The sequence below is a fragment of the Bemisia tabaci genome, chromosome 9 (genome assembly GCF_918797505.1).
Source record: "Bemisia tabaci chromosome 9, PGI_BMITA_v3".
In the NCBI taxonomy this organism is placed as follows: Eukaryota; Metazoa; Arthropoda; class Insecta; order Hemiptera; family Aleyrodidae; genus Bemisia; species Bemisia tabaci.
The window spans coordinates 26,576,242-26,597,775 of record NC_092801.1 but is presented as its reverse complement, the minus strand read 5'-3'; the positions used below and the strand labels follow the sequence as shown (position 1 = coordinate 26,597,775).

The window sequence follows — 21,534 nt, the reverse complement described above, 5'->3', positions numbered from 1 at the left end:
GAATGAGTAAAAGCACGCTTCTCGTGATGGTGGCGACATAATTTGAATACATTCGCAGTGAGAAAAAATAGAAAAAAATCGGATTTTTTTTCAAAAAAAATTGAATAAATTTGAAAAACAGTAAACCATAAAAAAAATTTAAAAAGAAAAAATTAAAAATATAAAAAAATAGGAAAAACAAAAAAAATGAAAAAATAAGAAAAAATCAAAACAAAAACTCGGAAAAAAATAAAAAAATAATAAAAAGAAGAAAAAAATAGAAAAATTAAAGAACAGAAAAAATAAAAAAATAAAAAAATAGAAAAAATGAAAAATGGAACAATTTAAAAAAATAGACAAAAATAAAAATATTATAAAAAATAAAAAATAGAAAAATTAAAAAAGCAGACAAAAATAGAAAAAAACAATAAATTATAAAATCTCTCCGTTTATTATATGGCTGCGGAACCGATACTTTTGTCGGAATACAGGGTGTAGCAGGGTCAGACCGTCATAGCGCAGGTTTATGCCCATAGCGCAGGAGCGTGTGTTCTACGGGTAAAAATAAGACTTTTTTTTCTGAAAAGTTTTCCTCAAAAATGTTTCCAGTTGAGGCCACGCTTCTCTCACCCTCTCCCCAAATATTCAAGAAATTCGTCCTTGTTACGAAGCATTGGCATCTAGGGACTAAAACTCATGAAGAACGACCAAGGACTAATGAAAAGTGACGACTCCCTGTGATTTTTACCGCGCTGAATGCATCAATGGTCTTACAAATATAAAGTCCAAGGAATTCCAGAGAGTCTAAAGGGTGAAAGAACTTAGCTTGTTACCCTAAGAGATCCAGGCCTCTTGAAATTGATTAATTAGGTAAAATATGATTTATTTTTAAAGAACAGGAAAAGAGGTGCACTAGGTATATTAATGAATATGGCAAGCTAAGACTCCAATTCTCAGCAATTATCTGACTTGTGTAAATAAACCCTAAATATGATACAATTCGGATATCTAATATTGAAACACAACAATGTAATGATCATAACAGGAACGTGAAAAACTGATCCTCTATTCGCATACGATTCTTTCACAAGATCAGGTTTAAGAAAAAGCAATTTTCCGTCTTCCCACCTTTCATCGACGGAATTTGAACTGGAATTTAAAGGTGATTTATCTTTTGTTTTCTGTTCGTATTTTGTGATCCTATCCTGCTGTCTGCTCTTTTATTTTAAGATGTGCAGCAAATCTTGTCCATCTTAATGCCCCAGTTTTTGCAAATGTCTTTCCTTAAAACCCGTTTCGAAGCCGATCCCGCAATGACGCGTTTCCCCTGTTCGATAAACAGATTTCCTTGCCAATTCCTCTCTGGCAGTGAAAAAGTCGCTCTCAATAAGGGGAAACGTTTATCGAAATTGAATTAATTTGCTGAGCGTGACTATAAATCAGTGGTCAACAGATTACTGTGTCGGGCAGACAGATGATCGAAGTCATTGTTGCTACCTTGCGGGAGAATTCCTCTTAATTCTAATTGCCACGGTTTGATAAATCTGAAAAATAAATAAAAAACTGACAGCACCGATTGTGGCCAAAGTTTATATCGATGTTTCGGTTCCAACACGATTGCATTATTCATGTCTTGAACTTGTGAGAATCGCATAGCCTCCGTGAATGTCATGCGTGGATCGTCTCGAAAATATGTTTGAGGATCATAAGTACCTTACCAAATGGCCCAAGGAACCCTAAAAGACACTTTTCGGATGTTTTAAAGGCATTTTTTACCTTAAGACCTATGAGATGGACATGGTCAAAAATTCGACTCTTCAAGGCAAACTCAGATGAGTTTTAAATTTTCTTTTCTATACTTTGAGAAAACAAACATTGTGGTAAAATTAAAAGATCAAGTATCAGTTTTTAGGGGTGATTCAAAGCACTCTACTAATCATTTAAAAAAAAAAAAACCAGAGACTAGAGCTTTTAAAGGAAGGACGGGATTTAAGAGGTCTTAGAACCAAAATTTATCAAAAAAGACGACCAAAATTAGTTGTTGCAATATCCTAATTTGCATTTTATGGGGAGTTAAAATGTATATTATTACTTCCAAGGCCAAAAATGAGGAGAGTGCCTAATATTACTCTCGTCCAAACATTTTTACCTGATTAAATCCAATAGCATTGTCTTATGTAATATGGGAAAAAAGAAGAAGATAAAGACGTAAACATTCGGAGATCGCAGCTTTGAAGAGAAACCTACGGTTACTTTTGAAAGCTATTGGGAAATATGGTATTCCAGGGAAAAGTCTCATTTTGATCCAAGGTCACTGAATAAAATCCGAGAATTGGAGTACTTGATTTTGACTCACCGTAAATATTAATTTGAAATTAACTTACTTGGTTTCATTGGTTTTGCTGTCAGTGTAACTTGAGCGGTAAAATCCTGCCAAGTCATCAGGCATAACGCCACTGAACGGTATAAAGAGGGAGTAATTTTGGCCGGCTTGCAACTTTGAGTCAGTTTGGGCGATGTAATATTCATTCTCTTTGTCGTATGAATGACTGGCGATGTTGAATTTCTTCAGATTTTCAGGGTTCAGGGCCTGTGTAAGCGTCACATGGCTTTCATCTATCACGAGATTGTGTGAGTGGACAGCAATACGGTCAGTTTCTTCTATGCAGGCGATCTGAAATTGAAATTAGTGTTTTGTTGATATTTTTTCAAATAAGGGCATAAGTGAGGATTTTTTTTTAAATATAAAAATCGCCATGAGCTAGACCATACCCGGTATCTCGGGATCGATGTAACACATATCCTGATCTTTTTATTTTATTCCTTCGATTTGTTTTTGTTTCTTTCCCTCATTTTGTTTATAAATGGACCACTGTACGAGATGTGAATGCAAACGTTTTAATGTGAACATGTGTTCTGACCATGATTTGTGCACCAAAAATGACTGAAATCAACTCTTGACCAAGATATCAATGGTTTTAGTTTACATTGGTTACGGGAATTCGGAATTTCCCGCGCAGAAGAGAATTAATAGTCTGCTTGAATCTAATTGCGCAGTAGGTTGGTTTTGGCAGGCCCCTTAATCGCGCAAATGAAACCCCCCTCCCCCTCTTTCCTTGCACTGTTCAAAGTGTAAACAACATGCAACAGCTGCGCCAAAGTATCAAAATAGAGGTTGTTACATTTTCATACCGAACGGACTACTGCGGTAATGTTTGGTGCACGATTTGCCTCACGTAGACTTTAGTTATTTTATGGGCGGGAGGTTTGAAATCACGCATCGAAAAACATAATATATGTTGATAAGGAGTTAATTTCCGTAATTTTCATTGCGCAAAACGTGCAGTCATGATACGAAATCATGTATCAGAATGCTTGAATTTGCACCTTGTCTAGTGGTCCATTGTCCGATAATAGATATTATGTCACATCTTCAAATATGATCTGATTATTTATGTAGTAAGTTTTAATGGACTAGGGGGTTACGGAGGACATCCACAACCCACTATTACTATATTTTCTGTCTGGAATAATGTTACGTAAAGGATGAAATCTTGCAAGTTTTAACACATTGTAATACAATTCCTTGCAGGTTTTAGCTTTTTGAAAATATTACAATGTTGAGTATGAAAAAACGTGGACATACATATGGCAACGTCGCAGTCATAATGACACCAGAGTGAAGGACAATGCCAAATTACATTAGCAAACATTCATTCACCTCAAATGGGCAACATGATTGCTCAAAGTCTTGTGGGGCAATGAAGAAAGTCCTATCGAGGATTCGCAGTTAGCTCATAGAGCGATCAGATCCTCTCATTGCAATATTATCAATCACGGATCTGTGCAATTGCTTTATGAAAATGTTTTATTTGTCATTGTAAAGTATTATTATCACTGTCTTAATTCTGAGTAGATATCATTAATAGTCATATATTTCATCTCCTTCCACAGTCAATTGCTTTTGGCTATGGATAAGATACAGCCCCAAGAGGCGTCCGCTAAGCCTCGCGAAGAGCTTTCGGGGGGTTCGGCCGCATAGTGGCCAGGGGACGTAGCCCCCTAGTTACATAAAAACAGTGGAAAAACAAGGATGAAAAACGGGAAACAAGGCTAAAAATACACAATGAATGAAACCCAAGACGTTTCGACTCAAAACTGAGTCATTTTCAGTCGGAAACAATAAAAATTTAAAGAACCTCTTTCTCTCAGATCCCGGCCACCACCATGTAGGGCTCAGGTTTTTTATCGTTTTTTCTTTTAAATTTTTATTGTTTCCGACTAATTATGACTCAGTTTTGAGTCGAAACGTCTCGGGTTTCATTAATTGTGTATTTTTAGCCTTGTTTCCCGTTTTTCATCCTTGTTTTTCCACTGTTATCATTGTCTTGGGCTGCTCTTAAAAAATTGTATCTATGTTACATAAAAATGCACAGAAAATAATTTATGTGAGGAAAAGGATTAATTTATTCTCAGTGACGCACCTCAATAAGAGCGCTTCCCCAGAACTTGAATTCGTCGGTTTCAAGTCCGGTGTTGATGACCAAGTCGTAGTGTCGGGGCTCCACTTTTCCATCGAGGCGATACGGAGGCAGATCTGCAGCTGAGCATCCCGTCGTACCGAGAATCAGTCCTATGATGGAGTAGATGAAGTATGTGTTCATGTTTCTAATTTACTGTTCCTCCTCTGAAACAGAATAGTAAGAACATATGAGGATAGTTGCCCTTCAACAGAAAGGGTTTCGGCTGATTTCACCCCTCAATGCAAAAAATGGGGGAAAACACTAAGCATCGTGGACCGAACCAGGGTGGCATGAAAAGAAGAAATGATGATGAAAAAGAAAAAGAAATGGATAGATGGAAGAGGATGAAATGAAAGATTGAAAATTTCGGTGAGAGATTGGAAATTTTTTTGTAATATTTCATGAAATATCACGACGCTGTGAAATATTTAATGGAATTTCACGAGGTTGTAACATATTTCATGTTTTTCAGGGGCTAGAGTATGCAACCCGCACTAAAACTCACAAAAATAGAAGAAAGTCACAATTTTTATATTTTGCGAAACATGAATAGGGACCGATATTTTTCAATACCTTTCATACATTTCTGAAATTTCATGAAATATTTCACGTGAAATTTCAAGATTTTATTTTTCATGAAATTTTGCCACCCTGACCCGCACAGTTTGTAAGAGGGAGGTAAAATAGTGCTGGGTCTACACTATTTTGCGGGGTGTTCATACAAATTAAAACTTTTTAAAACATCGTGAGTCAATTCAAAGTATGGAAAACGGACTGTTGCGCCCGTTTTTTGGCGCAATTCAACACAAAATATAATTTGAAACACCTTTCAAAGTAAAATTTGTTTCTACTACAGCAGCTCTTGGAGTAATAGCAAATTTTTCTTCCATACCCAACGCAATTTTTGAGAAAATAAACGACAAAAATGTCTCCACTCACTTACGTCATTGACCTCTTTCCGAGAGAACCAAAATTCAAACACCTTTTTCCCCCGACGTGAAAAAAACATCGAACCACGACAGAGATTAAAAACCCGATAAACGTTTTTGAATTTCTTGGAATTCCTTGGACTTATTTTTGCGACGGTTATGATTGGAGCTCCATTGCATGATGCTCTCTTGATGCACGCAACCCGAGTTGCTGACGCATAACAGGGGGCATTAAATTAGACAGCTGTTTACATCATTGGAGCCCGACGCAAGCACGGTTCACAAGTGCATCGATTTTTCATTGCTCATCGTTAAAAACGCACAGCCTCCAGATTTAACGAACCCAGGCTAGAATCAGCCACATTAAGCACTATACAGGGTGATTCAGGGTTAAACGACCAGACTGCAGGAGCGTGTTCTGTGCTGCCGTGTTAAGGAAGAACGCCGTATGAACATTCGAGAGTTACCAAATTTCCTTTCGACAAAACGATGATTTTTTAAGAAAGTTATGGATATTTTTCCTTTAAATTTTCAGGAATCTTAGGTGAAATCGTGAGAAAAATTATCTGAAAAATTGGAAGGAAAATATTCACGAAGTTTACCAGGAAATTCGTGTTTTATCGAAGGAAATTTGGCAACGTCTGAAGGTGAATCGGCGTTCTTTTTCGTACGGCAGTATGGGTCAAAATAAGACTTTTTTGTTGTAAATTGAGACTTCGATTTTTTTAGATCATTTGGATTTCATTTTGCAAAAAGGAACCAAGAGCATCGCATATGTTGCTAAGATTTGTGCAACATCATCCTTTGCAATAAAAGTACCGAAATCATGCAAAAATATGAAATTCACAATGTCACATGATAATTTTTGTCTTAAATTTACAGTTTTTTCGGGCGTAAAACAAAAACTGTTTTTAAATGATCAGGTTTTTCTTCCAAGCAAAAGAAGTTGCACGATTTTAGCAACATTGCAATTGCTCTTGGTTCCTTTTTGCAATATGCACACCATTTATGAATTCCTAGCATAAAAGTAGAGGGTTAAAGTTACAAATTCTCATGAGATTCGGTTTACAACCGTTGTTGCCACAATTCAGGAAAAACGGTTTATTTTCCGAAATTTTGAGGGGTCCGTAGCTACGTCAGGGGGCACTTTCGGAAAAAACGTTATACAACTAAAAAGTCTTATTTTGACCCATAGAACTCGCTCCTGCAGGATGGCTGTTTAACCTTGGTTCACCCTGCATATGGCAAAATCATTGACGATTCTCTCAAGGTGGCTACTTCAAATGGGATTGTTGTATGCAAGCAACACAGGGAAATGATGAGTTATTTCTAAGGAAAAATCATGGAGAGATACCGATGAGCATATCAAGACACTCTGAAATTCATTCGGTAACACAGTATTAGCGCAGTCCGAGTCAAAAGTTATCAAAGTTCCCGCATCTTTGGACACTTTTTCTTCGAATTTGGCAACCACGTACACCCAGAAAGAGGTTTTGGAGAATCTAACCCGTGATCGTAAATAAAATCTCGCGAACTGCTAACGATCTTCCTCGCGTGTGGTTATTGTTGCCTTAAAGCACCTCTTTTCGCATCATCATATAGAAATGGAAGTTAAAACCAAATGCTTTGAAACGACTGAAATTAAAGTGTAGATTATTGTAGAAGTCTGCAAAATTGCTCGAAAAATTTAGGTTAGGTTTTCTTACATCCTTTTCTAACAAAACTTCGTTGCCTACGCCCGAGAAAAAGTGCCCACAAATGCGGGAGACTGATAATGCGTGATACAGGCTTGTACGTACTGTAATACCCCGGTATTCGCGACCCCGCCATCGATCCGCGATCGAATTTTTGCGGCATTACCCCGCTATCCGCGACTCCGTGACTCGCTTATCCGCGATCGGGGAAGAGAATCTTGAACCATGAATGAAATGACTGTGGGAAGGTTGTCATGGAAGTGAAGCACCAACTGATAGAGTTTTCCTCTTCCTAACCTTACTTAATTATTTTATTTCAAATCATTCATATTCATTTGTTTTGTCACTCTAGTGACTTTCTTCCGCAAACCATAGGTGAATGTAAGCATTTTTCATTTGACAAGTCCCCTAACTCTTCACTTTCCATAAGACCAATGCCCCCGTGTCCGGAAATTTGGTATCCGCGGGGTTTACGCAGAACGTAACCCTCGCGGATACCGGGATATTATCGTATAGCAAATTGTGTGTATTTCAGACGTATTCATCATACCTATCGTAATTTTAGGGCTCAGTTTTGGGCAATCTGAAAAAATTCGGCGAAAAAGAGAACCAATTTGCACAAGGCAGTATGAGTGCCTTATCGAGGGGTAATGCGGAAATACAGCTATTTTGTCAAAAATGATGTACAATTGAACCGTGATAAGGAGAAAGGAATGAAGGCCAAATCAGTTATTGCCGAATTTAATTGAGCAATATAATTTTTTACATAAAAAGGTTTTGCAGATTTTTGTACAAATTTCAGTACATTTCCTGCATGGTATACGAAGGATATTCCTAAAAATTTTCGAAGGACTTCGCACAAACGTTTTCTTGTAAAAAATTAAATTGCCCGGTTAAATTTGACAAAAGATGATGTGGCCTAGTTCCTTTCTGCTTAACGCGGTCCAATTTTTCGCCCTCTTGTTCTCAGACAACTCTGGTTTTTCGCAAATTACATGAATTTCGCCGTATCAACAAAATCACGCTGTTCACTTTAAATGGATCCGTAAAATTTTGAAAAAACAAGAATGGCAGGACTGTCTGCTGCGGTTAGGATCCACAAATCACGCAATGAATAGGAGATTGACAACGCTGGAATGGATGCGAATTTAATTGCATCATATTCGCCGGTCAATGAAAACAAACGCAACTCTCTCCGAGCGGTCGCCCGGTTGGTCAGCTACCGATAGATCAACATCCAACACTGTTGACAGTTGTTTGCATAAACACGAGCCGCTATCAGCCGCAGACGATGTTAGACGAAGTGGACACATACCTGTCACTGCGCAACTTCTCCATCTGGAGACGCGCTTCCGAACTTTGGCGTTGCCACGTTTTTCCACGAGTAATTCAAAACGTGATTGCAAGGTCATGAGAATACATCTCGTCATAAAAAAAAATAATAAAAAAAAGTAACGAGAATGGTGATGTTGCATGTGTGAGGAATTTGCGATTTGACTACTGATTTTTGTGTAAAAGTTCGCGAGAAACACAATGGTGCCACTGGTTTTCTCTGAAATCAACTCCCAAGCTCAAGTAAAGCTCTCAAGTTGAGGCCAAAATGGAGGGGATATCCCACGCTATCCTGAGAGTCCACCTCTACATCAAGACAAACTCTCCATGCAAAGATAGGGAGCAAATACATTAGCAGGGTTGCCACTTTAGTTGGGGACTCCGCAACTGAAAACACGGCATCACTGATAATGTATTTGCTCCCTACCTTTGCTTAGAGAGTTTGTCTTGATGTAGACGTGGACTCTCAGGATAGCGCGGGATATCCCCTCCATTTTGGCCTCAACTTGAGAGCTTTTTTTGAGCTTTGGAGTTGATTTCAGAGAAAACCAGTGGTACCATCGTGTTTCTCGCAAACTTTTACATAAGAATCAGCAGTCAAATCGCAAATTCCTCACACATGCAACATCTCAATTCCCATTTTCCGGCGTAAACTTTTGTACGCTGGACCATAGCATGCTAAGCACTGCCATTTTTACCATATATTTTGGTCCTTTTTGAGGAAGGAGATATTGGGTGTTACCTATGTATATTCGGGGAGAATTAGAAATTTTTGGTAGGGGTGAAATGGGGATAGAGAGGCACTTCATCAAAGGGGATCTAGGGGGTATCATAAGACACCCCACCAAAAAAGTTCCGTGGGACACCACACTTCCAAAAGAGACCTCGGGAGGTTTCAAAGGGGGCACGAGGGAGGGGGGCGACTCCTCGGGCAAAAGTTAAAACATTAAATAGGAGTAATTTTGAGCTGTTCTCATCGAATTGATCGAATTACAATTTCAAAGATGAAAGATATTTAAAGCACTCATTTGGCAAAATACCTCAAATTTCTTAAAAGGAGCCAGGAAGATTCCTGGGGGAAACCAGGCCCCCTCGCGGCCCCCCTGGTTCCGCCCATGTTCCTTAATAAGAAATACACAGTCAGTATAAAAATTGCGCAGTTAAGTGAGAAGCGATTCTCTGATTGTGCTAATCAGTCCGTCTTTCATTGCACAATCGTTTATTTTTCTTTCCGAGTCCACTTCTTAACAGTTGGTTTTTGAAATGTATTGAATGTGAAAAACCGAAAATGTAATTTACAGTGCCATTTTTTTTTAAAGATCGATTCAGTTCGTTAGTTCGTCTCCGAAAAGCGAGAAGCGAAAAATTCACCGTATGATTCAACCCTTTTTTAATGATATCAAGCAACGTACGTCACGAAATCTATTTATATGCTCCAAAAAATATCGACGATAACGAGGCCAAAAAAGGAAGTGAAGCAGGATTGCGGGAACTTCGATGACAACGCGGAACCTACAACAGCTATTGCATTTTATAGATTAAAATAAAATTGTGAGCATTCGCAGGAAAATAAACTCTGGGCCACGAAGAGCACGTTTTCAATAGGGCGATTTTCGTTGTGTTAGTCAAGTTCAAAAATTGTACTTCAAAATGTCAACGAAAACGACTCCCAGTCTAAAAAATTATAAATTGCGAGTTATTTTGTTCATTTGTGTGCCAAAAGCTTTTGTAAATAAGCTATTTGATCTATGGATTCCGTGCTAATCTTGACAGGCAGATTAGAATTTTACATAGCATTCTCTTCCAAACTACATCTTTTGTACTCGAAACTTCAAACTGCAATTAATTCGGTTGGTTTGACAATTTCGGGCTAGTTTTATTAAAAATTGTGTTGAATATTCGTCTGAGCTGAAGAATCAATAGCTTATTTTGAGGTTCTTCTTCCAGGGCTGGATTTACCTACTTGCCGCCCGTGGGCCGCCTGTATTTTGCCGCCCCCATCTCATTCGTTTTGAAACATCAATGAAAACCATCAAATGAACGTGCCAGCGGGGGAGGACTGCATGAGACGCGTTTACTTGTGTTGAACACATTTTTTGGGAAAGCCCTGTCAACACTGCTTGCAAAAGTGCACGGAACTTTGCGCGAAAGTTAAGTCTCGTAAACCTATCTCTGTGCGGACAAGGCCAAGGCCTTCCATTCATAAGAAATGAACGAAAAAATTATGAAAGAGCAAACATAAATGAGGATTAATGATTTTAACCTCCGCCGCCGCGCCGCGCAGACCGCACCGTGTTTGGCGCAATGCGTGAAGTATTCCGACAGTCTTGTAGGCGCTATGAATTTCACGCCGACAGCTAGCTGCTGAATGCACTGTGTTTGACGCAATGCGTGAAGTATTCACGCAGTCTTGAAGGCGCTATGCATTTCACGCTGATCGCACTGTGTTTGCCGCAATGCGTGAAGTATTCATGCAGTCTTGTAGGCGCTAATATGTGTTACATGCCGATGCCGACCGTCGCGCCGAGGGCTTCTCCTTTTCATCTCAAGTCCTCGTCATCATTGCTCTCTGCGCCGCGCCGCTCCAGGCCAAATTGCGTGTTTGGTTTCTCTCTCAACTCGACTAATTAAAGGTGCTCTCTCTTGTATCACGGAAAGACGACAAGAGTAGAAATTACTCTACTCTCAGAAAATTAGAGATTTTGACGCCTTTTCTCGTTTGTAATTTTTTTTCTAAATTCGAATTTTCTATACCTACATTTACAAAAATTTCAAAATTTGCCGCTCCCTATAGATTTGCCGGCATGGGCCGCGGCCCATGTGGCCACCCTAGGGTGCGTCAAAAAAAATGAAAGTCTGAAATGTTCCGCTCCCCAGGCGGCAATCGATGACGTTTGGTAAAAAAACATGTTTGCCAAAATTTGGGCCAATTTCAACCATTTTAAATGGTGCCAAAGGTCAATTTTGTGACGAAATTATGATATTTTGGTTTAGACGACCTCGATTTCGTACAAAAAACTCGATTTTACGCTGAAATCGTGCGTTTACGAGAAAAATGCCAAAGAACTCGACTTGTAGAGAATGAAATTTTACATTAGGAGGACGTCTTTGTAACCGATAAAAAACAAATTGAATTAGAAAAACTCAACTCGGTATTTATTTTTTTGGTCCTCAGAATTTCCGAGGTCTTACAAAGTAGAGGTTTAAAAGACTCATTTTTCACGAAAATAAGTCGAAAGAGGGTATAAATGAACTGCAGGCAAGTGTTGAGGATGCAAATGTCATCAGAACTTCCTCAGTTTCAAAAAAAGTTCCAACTATTTTGTACAATCCTCCAAAAAGTGTACGGCTCGAGAAGCAGGATCGTGCTATAATAGTAAGGGGAAAGTGCGGTTTGACCGGGAAAAATTGCGTTACAAACTTTCCCTACCTATGTAATCGTCATCAGTAGGTCCTCCTGAACAACTTCCTAAAAGTTAAAAATGGCCCGACCCCGGAACACCCCTCAAAAAAGTTAAAATTGAAAATGGCGGCCGTAATAAGAGGGTCCGGGAAATCGGTATTTTAAAATGCCCATTCTGTCTCATCATGCGAGGTATCATTTCCTATGTTATTTTGGTCGTAGATTTCATAAATGAATTCCGCAAGGCCCTCCGGCCAAAGGGGGCGCTCCAAATCAAAGATGGCGGCCAAATGTGAAAGGCAGGAGGTTGCATTTTTTTAAATATTCACCGAAGGAACAAGGAAAGTGAAGTGTCTTTATTTTCATGTATTTATGGCCAAGAAACTTAAATTTGATGTTATAAATGTATTTAATAAAGGAAATTTAAGGAAACATACGACTATCGAGAAAAACGTAAGCTCAGAAGGGGCCTTGCGGAATTCATTTATGAAATCTACGACCAAAATAACATAGGAAATGATACCTCGCATGATGAGACAGAATGGGCATTTTAAAATACCGATTTCCCGGACCCTCTTATTACGGCCGCCATTTTCAATTTTAACTTTTTTGAGGGGTGTTCCGGGGTCGGGCCATTTTTAACTTTTAGGAAGTTGTTCAGGAGGACCTACTGATGACGATTACATAGGTAGGGAAAGTTTGTAACGCAATTTTTCCCGGTCAAACCGCACTTTCCCCTTACTATTATAGCACGATCCTGCTTCTCGAGCCGTACACTTTTTGGAGGATTGTACAAAATAGTTGGAACTTTTTTTGAAACTGAGGAAGTTCTGATGACATTTGCATCCTCAACACTTGCCTGCAGTTCATTTATACCCTCTTTCGACTTATTTTCGTGAAAAATGAGTCTTTTAAACCTCTACTTTGTAAGACCTCGGAAATTCTGAGGACCAAAAAAATAAATACCGAGTTGAGTTTTTCTAATTCAATTTGTTTTTTATCGGTTACAAAGACGTCCTCCTAATGTAAAATTTCATTCTCTACAAGTCGAGTTCTTTGGCATTTTTCTCGTAAACGCACGATTTCAGCGTAAAATCGAGTTTTTTGTACGAAATCGAGGTCGTCTAAACCAAAATATCATAATTTCGTCACAAAATTGACCTTTGGCACCATTTAAAATGGTTGAAATTGGCCCAAATTTTGGCAAACATGTTTTTTTACCAAACGTCATCGATTGCCGCCTGGGGAGCGGAACATTTCAGACTTTCATTTTTTTTGACGCACCCTAGGCCACCCTCTTAATCCAGCCCTGTCTTCTTCCTGTGAATTGTTACTTAAACACAGTTTCTTAAGCTATATCTAGGAAGCTTTCTTGGGAACTACTCTCTGAAAATGCTAACTGTAAACAGCTACGCTATTAACTACTTTTGACTGCGGTGAGTATTTGAAATTTGTGGGTCTACCGCTACCCTAAAATATTTGTAGAGCACTCCATAATGTTCTTATATAAACACGATTTTAAATGTGGGTGGACTGGAGTTCCTACTTCTGAAGACGGTCGGTAATATAAATAAAACCATTAAAGAGAATTTATAAACTTGAGTCATGGTCCTCGGAATATCAGACAATTCAAGTCTGAATGGAGTGGTGAATCTTGTTGCCGCTTCGTTGAACACACTCAGGAAGCATGCCAGGGGCAAATCGTCTGATTATTACCCACTTAGTTCTGAATTGCGAAAATAATGAACTCATATGTTCCTTGTACTGAACATCGCAGTCACGATCGACGATGTTAAAGTTTGGCCAAGACACCTTGATTTTATAGTTATACCTATAGATAGTGGTAAAATCACCTAGAGGATTCTCCAATGACGAGGCGTTAATGATCGATTTTTGATACTTCCCTATTTGAAGATGTGGTGAAGAATCGATTATTGAGGTGTTCCATGCAAACACCCTGTTTGTAAATCCTTATCCATAGGTTTAAAAAGGCAGATCAATCGATATATTGCAAAGCAATGGAAATTTTGATTTCATGGATTAAGTTCCTCTTTCCCATGAACGATCACACCGTCACCTTCCGGCCAAAGTATTACAAGCGCCATGCGACGTTTAAAAATTTCCGCCGCCATTTTATTTTTCTATAGAGAAATTGTTCATCGAAGCTATCCGAAAATTTCACTGAACCTTCTTTGTGCTGCCGATAAGATTCAGTGAAATTTTCAAACAGATTCAACCAACAATCTCTCTGTAAAAAAATAAAATGGCGGTGGAAATTTTGAAACGTCGCATGGCGCTTGTGATATTTTGGCCGGTAAGTGCCGACATTTCGATTTAGAGATTCCGCAATCTAAACTTTTTAATTTACCTAAATGTTTACATACTTTCGAGACCACACGCTCCATCCACTCCATGACTCCATGAAATCGCAGTATCCTCGTTTTGTTCCTATGTCAAACACATAGTCCGTGCAAGGAGTCTTTGAGATTCTATAGAGTAGAAAGTCAGTACTAACTCTTACATTTGAAGGACTGCGAAGGTGTAGATTCTCGCTATGGATTAGTGTCGCTCCTTACTTGCAAGGGCAGTTTTCATCCACGACCTTCAATGCATCTGAACTGATTCTAATTTCAAAGAGAGTGCGAGCTTAATGCATCATTGATCTGACACACTTTCTGATTCGGAATCCACGATCTTTTCAATGAGGAATTATTTTCGGGAGCTTTCAAGAGTTTCCAATCTTTGCATAAAGCTACCTCGATGGGAAGGAGTCTGAGTTTTGCTTACGGGGTCTTGCGAGAAGGAGGGGCTCATACTTGCGGGTCGATTACGTCAATTCGATAGACAGAGCTGTAGGCAAAGATACAAAAGGGGTAGGAAGGGATCGTATTTGAGCTAAATTTCTACATTTTTAAATTAAAGATTATCAATTTTATTTAGATATATTTGGTATTTTAAATTATTTTACTTTTAACACTTAACTTTTAAAGTTTTTTATTGTTTAAACTTTTAATTTAAGTTATCAAATAAATAAATAAAACAATATTTAATTAAATTATTTTATTTAGTAACTAGATATTTAAAACATAGTTTTATTTAAAATATAAAAATTTAGCGGAATTTTGAAATCTTCCACACGGAAGCGGGTGGTCGCAATGGACATAGGAGGTAGATAATAGAGTAACTAACTGCAACCTACGAGAGACCCTATATTTAGTCCATCATTTTCTCCCTTAGTCTACAGGAAACAACTTATTCAACCGATAGGATCGCTTCAAAATACTCCCTATGTCTTCTTTGTCTATAATTTTGTCTATAAATTTCAGTAATCAGCCTGCTGGGGAACGTGAGTGTCCTTATTAGAAAATACATTAAAACAATATTCTCCCTTGAAAAAAAAAATCTTCGATAATTTTTTAGGTTTTCTACGTTATAATTTAAGAAAAAGTTAGGAGGACATTATGAAGCCTGTCCAATTTGCGTTATTCACAAGGAAGAAGGAAGTTGGCTTACGGGAAGGAAGGGGGGAGTGGGCCAAAGAGTTTGACAAAAAGGTTTACCTAGTACTTGAACGGCCCCCTAAACTTTTCCTCACCCCCATGAAGAATTTTGAACAGAGACCCGTGCAGTGGCAAGGCGTGCTTTGCGACATATCGATTGATTTGCCATTTGACCGCGTTAACAGAAAGAACCAAGCCACATCAGCTATTGCCAAATTTAACAGGGAAATTACATTTTTTACGAAAAACGCTGTGCAGATTCCTTTGCAAATTTAAGGAATTTGCTTGTATTATGGAAAAAATTCACTGAGATTTGCACAGAAATCCGCACACGTTTCATGTAAAAATTAAATCGCCGATTAAATTGGCAATAGCTGATGTGGCTTGGTTCCTTTCTGTTAAACGCGGTCCATTTAAACCTATGGGAAGGATCGATAGACAGGGTGTTCGCAGCGAACGCCTTAATAATCGATTCTTTACCATAGCTTCAAATGGAGAAATATCGATAATCGATCGTTCACGCCTCGCCACTGACCCCGTGCAACCCCACTAACTAATTCTAGCTACACCATACTAAGCCTCAGTCAGACTGTTGGTGTATATATACATCTAATTCGTAAAGTTACTACATTTTTACGGTCTGCAGTTACTTCCGTTAATTAATGGATAGAATTTTAGTGGGTAAAATCATCCTTCCGGGGAAACGATGTTAAAATAATTACTGTCAATCTTTTAAAAAAAAGCAACGCAATTCCAAAAGCACAGCACGGAAGATGCCACTGGGCTTCCATTAATGAAACAAGTCGTCGCTATGCTGACAAAAAAGAGTATCTACGCTTTAAAATGAGTCATGTTGTCTATTTCACTGCACGCATCCCATGGCTCACGTGAGAATGCAGGAAGCTCTCATATTTCAGATGTGTGAATTCGACGTGAAATATTCTCTGCGTGAGTGCCTTTAATGACAGCCTTTGCATGATCTGAGAATTTAGGTTGTTTTTCCTCGCTGATGAGCTGGATGTCGACTTTGTCACATTGCACGCAAAAAGAGTCAGCATCTCATCTATTTTTTTCGTATGACTCATCAGGACGCCTATAAGATCGTTCCAACCAATCGCGTGCCGCTCTAATCCTGTCACGTTCCCAATGAAAAAGGGGGAACTTCGGGAAATATCAATCATCAAACATACATCCGATCTTGGCTCAAAGACCTATTCATACGAGCCATGAAGTTTTTCGTCGAAAGAAATAAACGTACAAGAATACTTAAATTCCACATGTTTCACATTATTAAATTAAATTATAAAAATATAAATACATCAGGGATCGGAGGTATTACATGCCCCGAATCTTCTAAATAACATAACCATTATTTAAAGTTCATTTTTGTTTATAACCCTAGTATTTATCCATTTTTTGTAATTTTCTCAAAAAAAAAAAAAAAAAAAAAAAAAAAAGTACATGCGAATTGCCATTTTTTTAAATTTTAAATTTGTGTAAATTTTGAAAGCCGCACTCACTTCTACAGCATTGTGTGTTGACCGGCGTTTGATGACCTCATAAGCTCACATCCAATTTTCTCACTGGAATGAAAGTGTACTTAGGCGTTTCCTACTTTCTAAAGAACGTTCGCGAATTTGGAAAACGAGCGTGAATTCAATTGCCACTCTTATTTTTTTGCGCATCGGTTTTTGGTTTGAAGAGAAAACCTTTCAAAAAATACGTGTGAGCGATCACGTCATCTAATTGAACCACGTGTTTGTTATTGCATGCAAAGTTACACTTTAACCTTTCAATGCCTAAAGTTAAAACCTGCGCATGCCCTTGTAAAAATTGACAGTAGGATGTGTGTTTCAAATTACTATAGAGCTACAGCCGGCTGTAAGATTTCCTATAGCTGCTGTAGCCGGCTATACAATTTCTTATAGCCTTTTATAGCCGATGGCGATTAAGCAACTCACAGCCAGGCGATAAAGTGTATGCTAAACGTCACTAATTCCGGATGCTAGGACTTAGTGAGTTTTTGGACCACTGCTCTCTTTTTGGGCCGTAAAATCTTGATTTATTTTGAGAGGAAAACTCCGTACTTTTGATGGATGCCTGCCATTCTTGATATATTAGAGCGCCTTCAGTTTCGTATGATACTGTGCAATACCTCTGATGTGAAATAGTTGCTTCAAGCGCCGTGGCACGTTGCGGTGCGGCAGGCGGACAGCCAGCGCGAAACGCGCATTGACGCCTACAAACCTAACAGGGACACTTCACGCGTTGCGCAATGTGTGAAGTATCCCTGTTAGGTTTGTAGGCGTCAGTGCGCCGCCGCGCCGCTCCGCTTTGTGTTAGGCTCTAATATTTAATCTCGCGGAGTCAGCGTTTTTCAACTCATGATTTTGAAATGTTTGCACATCCTGTATGGATTATTCTCGTTTTAATTGATGAAAAAAATATGTATTGAAGGAAAATATAACGTGAAAATATATACGCCGCAAAAGTCTCACACTTTCAAAGTTTATAACCATACCATCGAATTTAATTATGCGTATTTCGCAAAGATAGCCACAGAGTATGAACAACATTCAACAAGACACAGGCCATCCCACAGTTCACGAGTTCTTATTCTACAATAATTATAATAAAGTTTTCATATCGCCTAGAAATCCTCTTCTTATCACTTAGAAATCATCTTTGACTTTTCAAACTGAACTGTGAATTTCGCGTAAATAAAACGCAACTGCTGAGACTTCGAGATGACATGACGTTTAGTCGACTTTCAGGTAGCGCGCAAACTAATGTCACGGCGAATTCTCGAGTTATAAATTGTCATCATTAGAGGAAATTACAATCAGATAATTTTAATGTTTGCAGTGTTGCTTTGTGACATGCGCGCTTTGAAGACGCAGAAATAACTCAACCGTGGCAAAAATCTCACCTAAAGGAAGACGCTTTTGCCTTCCCCGATAGTTTATCCGCCAACGCACATTGCTATTTCACCTTCAATTTTCAAAACAGCCCAAAAAATATCTTCCGTACTGGAATAACTATCCATCTAAAGATTTGTATTTGATACTGATTTTTAAAAAAAGTGAATTATGTTGAACTCTTGCCTGATAGGATTAATACAAACGCTCTTTTTATATTTGTCTTAAAGCTTTACAAAATAATATAAAAATAAAAACTCATTTTAAAATTTCTGCAGAGTGGCAGAAAATTATCATCCGTGGGTATCAAATGGTTACATCTCCAAAATTACATGGAGCCTTATGGCGTAAATAAAGTTCAAACTTTCTTTTTGATGCGTAAAAACTGGATTTCAGGGGTGCAAAATTCTTTCACTGAAAATAATTTACACTGGAAAAAAAAAACACATTGGATCTGGAGTCCAGACTCTTGAAAACATTGACAAGAAAAACTACTCTTGATTCAATCGGATTTTTGCTTGAATCAAAACGAAATCCGCTTAAATCAAGAGGCTTGGTCCTTGATTTAAGCTAGATTTTGATTGAATCAAGACTACTTTTTCTTGTCGATGTTTTTAAGAGTCTGGACTCTAGATCCAATGTGTTTTTTTTCCCAGTGTAAGACCAATTGGACTAAACATTTTGCAATTTGGAACTATAAATTCTAGACTGGTTTAAAAACAACGTATATGCCATTGGTTTCCCTATGCACATAAGTGTTTTTTCCAGAAGAGCCAGAATTTATAGTTCCAAATTGCAAAATGCGGTCCAATTTTAGGGTAAATCATTAATATCTCATTCTTTTCAAAAACTGCTCTCACCCTAAGTGTCTCAAGCCCCTCATTACACCCTGTCTAAGATGATCTTACCTTAACAATTCATTCCCCGGTGCAAAGTTAATCCAGCCCGAAACGACGACGACTCGAAAACGACACTGCACCTCGTAAAAACAAGTCGCGGATCCGTGGAATCGGATTCCGGTGCGAAAATCGAACGCGTGCGCCCGATGATCAGACGCCGAGTGGGACCCGACCCGGCTCCGCCGCCCTGGCTTCCAAATACCCGCGGACGGCCCCCCCCCCCCCCCCCCCCCGGAACTCCGTCCTCGGAGGCGCACAGTGGAACGATCTAGTGGGAAAAATGGAACATTAAATGGCACCGTTAAGCAGAGAGGAACCAAGTCACATCTGCAGCCTGATTGTTGAAATTTTGTGTCTGTCAGGTAGACATAGATGACATAGGTTAAAAGGCGGAGCGTGATTGGTCGGCTACGTCTCATCGCCGCTTTGTTGTGCCTATGCCGGGTGGAACTCACGACAAGTTAAATGCACATCTTAAGTTTCCGACAAGCCTGCCGGGCAACGGAAAAACTCCGTAAACACCATTTTTAACTTTTTGGAAATAATGTATCATAGCAGAAAAACCTGTGTACTTTGGGAAATATTTTCACAAAATTCACTCTCAAATACCATCGAGAACTCAACCTGAAAAGAGGTGCAGAGGTAAAACAGTTTTTATTTTATAAAGCGTCAAGTTCGAAAAAACGCGGGAAAATATTGATGGATTTACGGCGTTCTTGCTTAGCACGGCAGAATATGTCGTCCATTTCACTTGACAAAGGTACGATAAAGCAGAGATAAGACATAGCCGACCAATGACGTTCCGCCTTTTAACCTATTACCTATGTCCACCCGACAAACACAAAATTTCAACTGTCAGGCTGTAGCTATTGTAGCTGTTTGTAATTGGACAATTTAATTTCTTACAGGAGAACGTTTGTGCCGGATTCCTTTGAAAATCGTGAGGCATTTGATTCGCACTATGCAGAAAATTCACTGAAATTAGCACAAAAATCCGCACAATTGTTTTCATGCAAAAAGTTAAAGTGTCCCATTGAATATGGCAATAGCTGATGTGTTTTGGCTCCTTTCTGCTAGACGCGGTCCAATTGGATATTTATTTTGTCACATTAACATTTAGGAGGGGTGATTTTGAAGAACATTTCATGAGAACATAAACGAAATGATACTGTTGAAGCTTTATGCTTCCTTTCAACAAAGATGAAAGCTTTATAGGTTTTCGCATCTTGTCCAACATCTCCTATGAACTCGTTCAGTGTGCGGCGGCGGTTGAGCTCCGCGCCGGTGTCTGCGCCCGATGAATCCGAATTCGAAACCGGTGCCCGATTAATTACGCACCGATTGACATTCCGTTCGACGCCGACGCCCGCCCTTCCGATCTGAGCCAAGCGTCCCGTCGCGTCGGAGGACACGCTTCCGCGCCTGACAATGACCTCTTTATCTGGGCATTTTTGGTGTTTTTGGTCGGGGAATCCTTAGGGGGCCGCCCCAAAATTACGTAACGCAATTTTTCGGCATTTTCGACCCCTCCTCTACACCTTGTGACGCTTTTGTAACGTAGGTCCCTATCAGTGTTCGAAACTCACCTGCGAGTTTCAGGAGCCATGTGGCGCATCAAGCTCGATTTTTAGGGACCAAATTGACTTTTTGCCTATATATCACGGCGCATTTAGTGAAAAAGGCGCAAGATGTTTTAGTTACAGAACTTGTAACTGTATGCAAATGTGTAACTGGGGGCAATTTCGAAAAATCACCAAAAAGAAATTTAGGATTTTTTTTGGAGGGGGGAGGGGCAATTTTTAGGGGCCACGTTATAGCGCAGAGCCTTCTTTTTTTCATAGCGTTGCGCAGTTTTAGGACAGTCCCTTGGCGGGAGAGTGAAGACTAGGGTACCTACATTGAGAGAAAATAAAATTGCCTCCCTAATAAAACTCTTGCACAACACGATTATTTTCAATTTCAGTACTCTATTTTGTGTGTAATTTCGCAAGAATAGAAGAGTATCTTCCTTAGCATGACAGTATAGTCAAGGGGTATCGTGGTAAAGCTTAGGAGTAGCGGTATCCGGAGCAGCGTAGTTTCACGACGCGACGTTGGAAAGGAAAATTTTGCCCCGAATCAATTCAAGGAAATTTTCCAGATGCCTGATAAATCCGCGCACATGCTAGTCTAATGCGGCGTGCCATTAAAAAGTGCTTAACCTCTTTTCTAGTCATCGTAGGAGGTCAAAGGAAACAGTGGAACTCTTCGGTGAAAAGTTGGGAAGGAAAAATACCAGCCGCTTCATCATGAACTAGGAACGTAGAGCGTAGACTTGGACCTTCGTCATAGATTTGAATTTTTCCTAAATATTGCAC

At 39.1% G+C, this 21,534-nt stretch overlaps 1 protein-coding gene across 1 annotated transcript in view; it reads right to left on the bottom strand.

Annotated features, from left to right (window-relative positions):
• The window catches only part of LOC109037716 (putative aminopeptidase-2), a 72,093-nt gene that overhangs the window by 24,269 nt on the left and 26,290 nt on the right, over positions 1 to 21,534 (bottom strand). Inside the window, exons 14-15 of the mRNA XM_072304467.1 lie at positions 4,464 to 4,652; positions 2,364 to 2,653 (exon numbers count right to left, since the gene is read on the bottom strand). Of these exons, the coding sequence (XP_072160568.1) occupies positions 2,364 to 2,653; positions 4,464 to 4,652 (479 nt within the window). The remainder of the gene's footprint in view (positions 1 to 2,363; positions 2,654 to 4,463; positions 4,653 to 21,534) is intronic.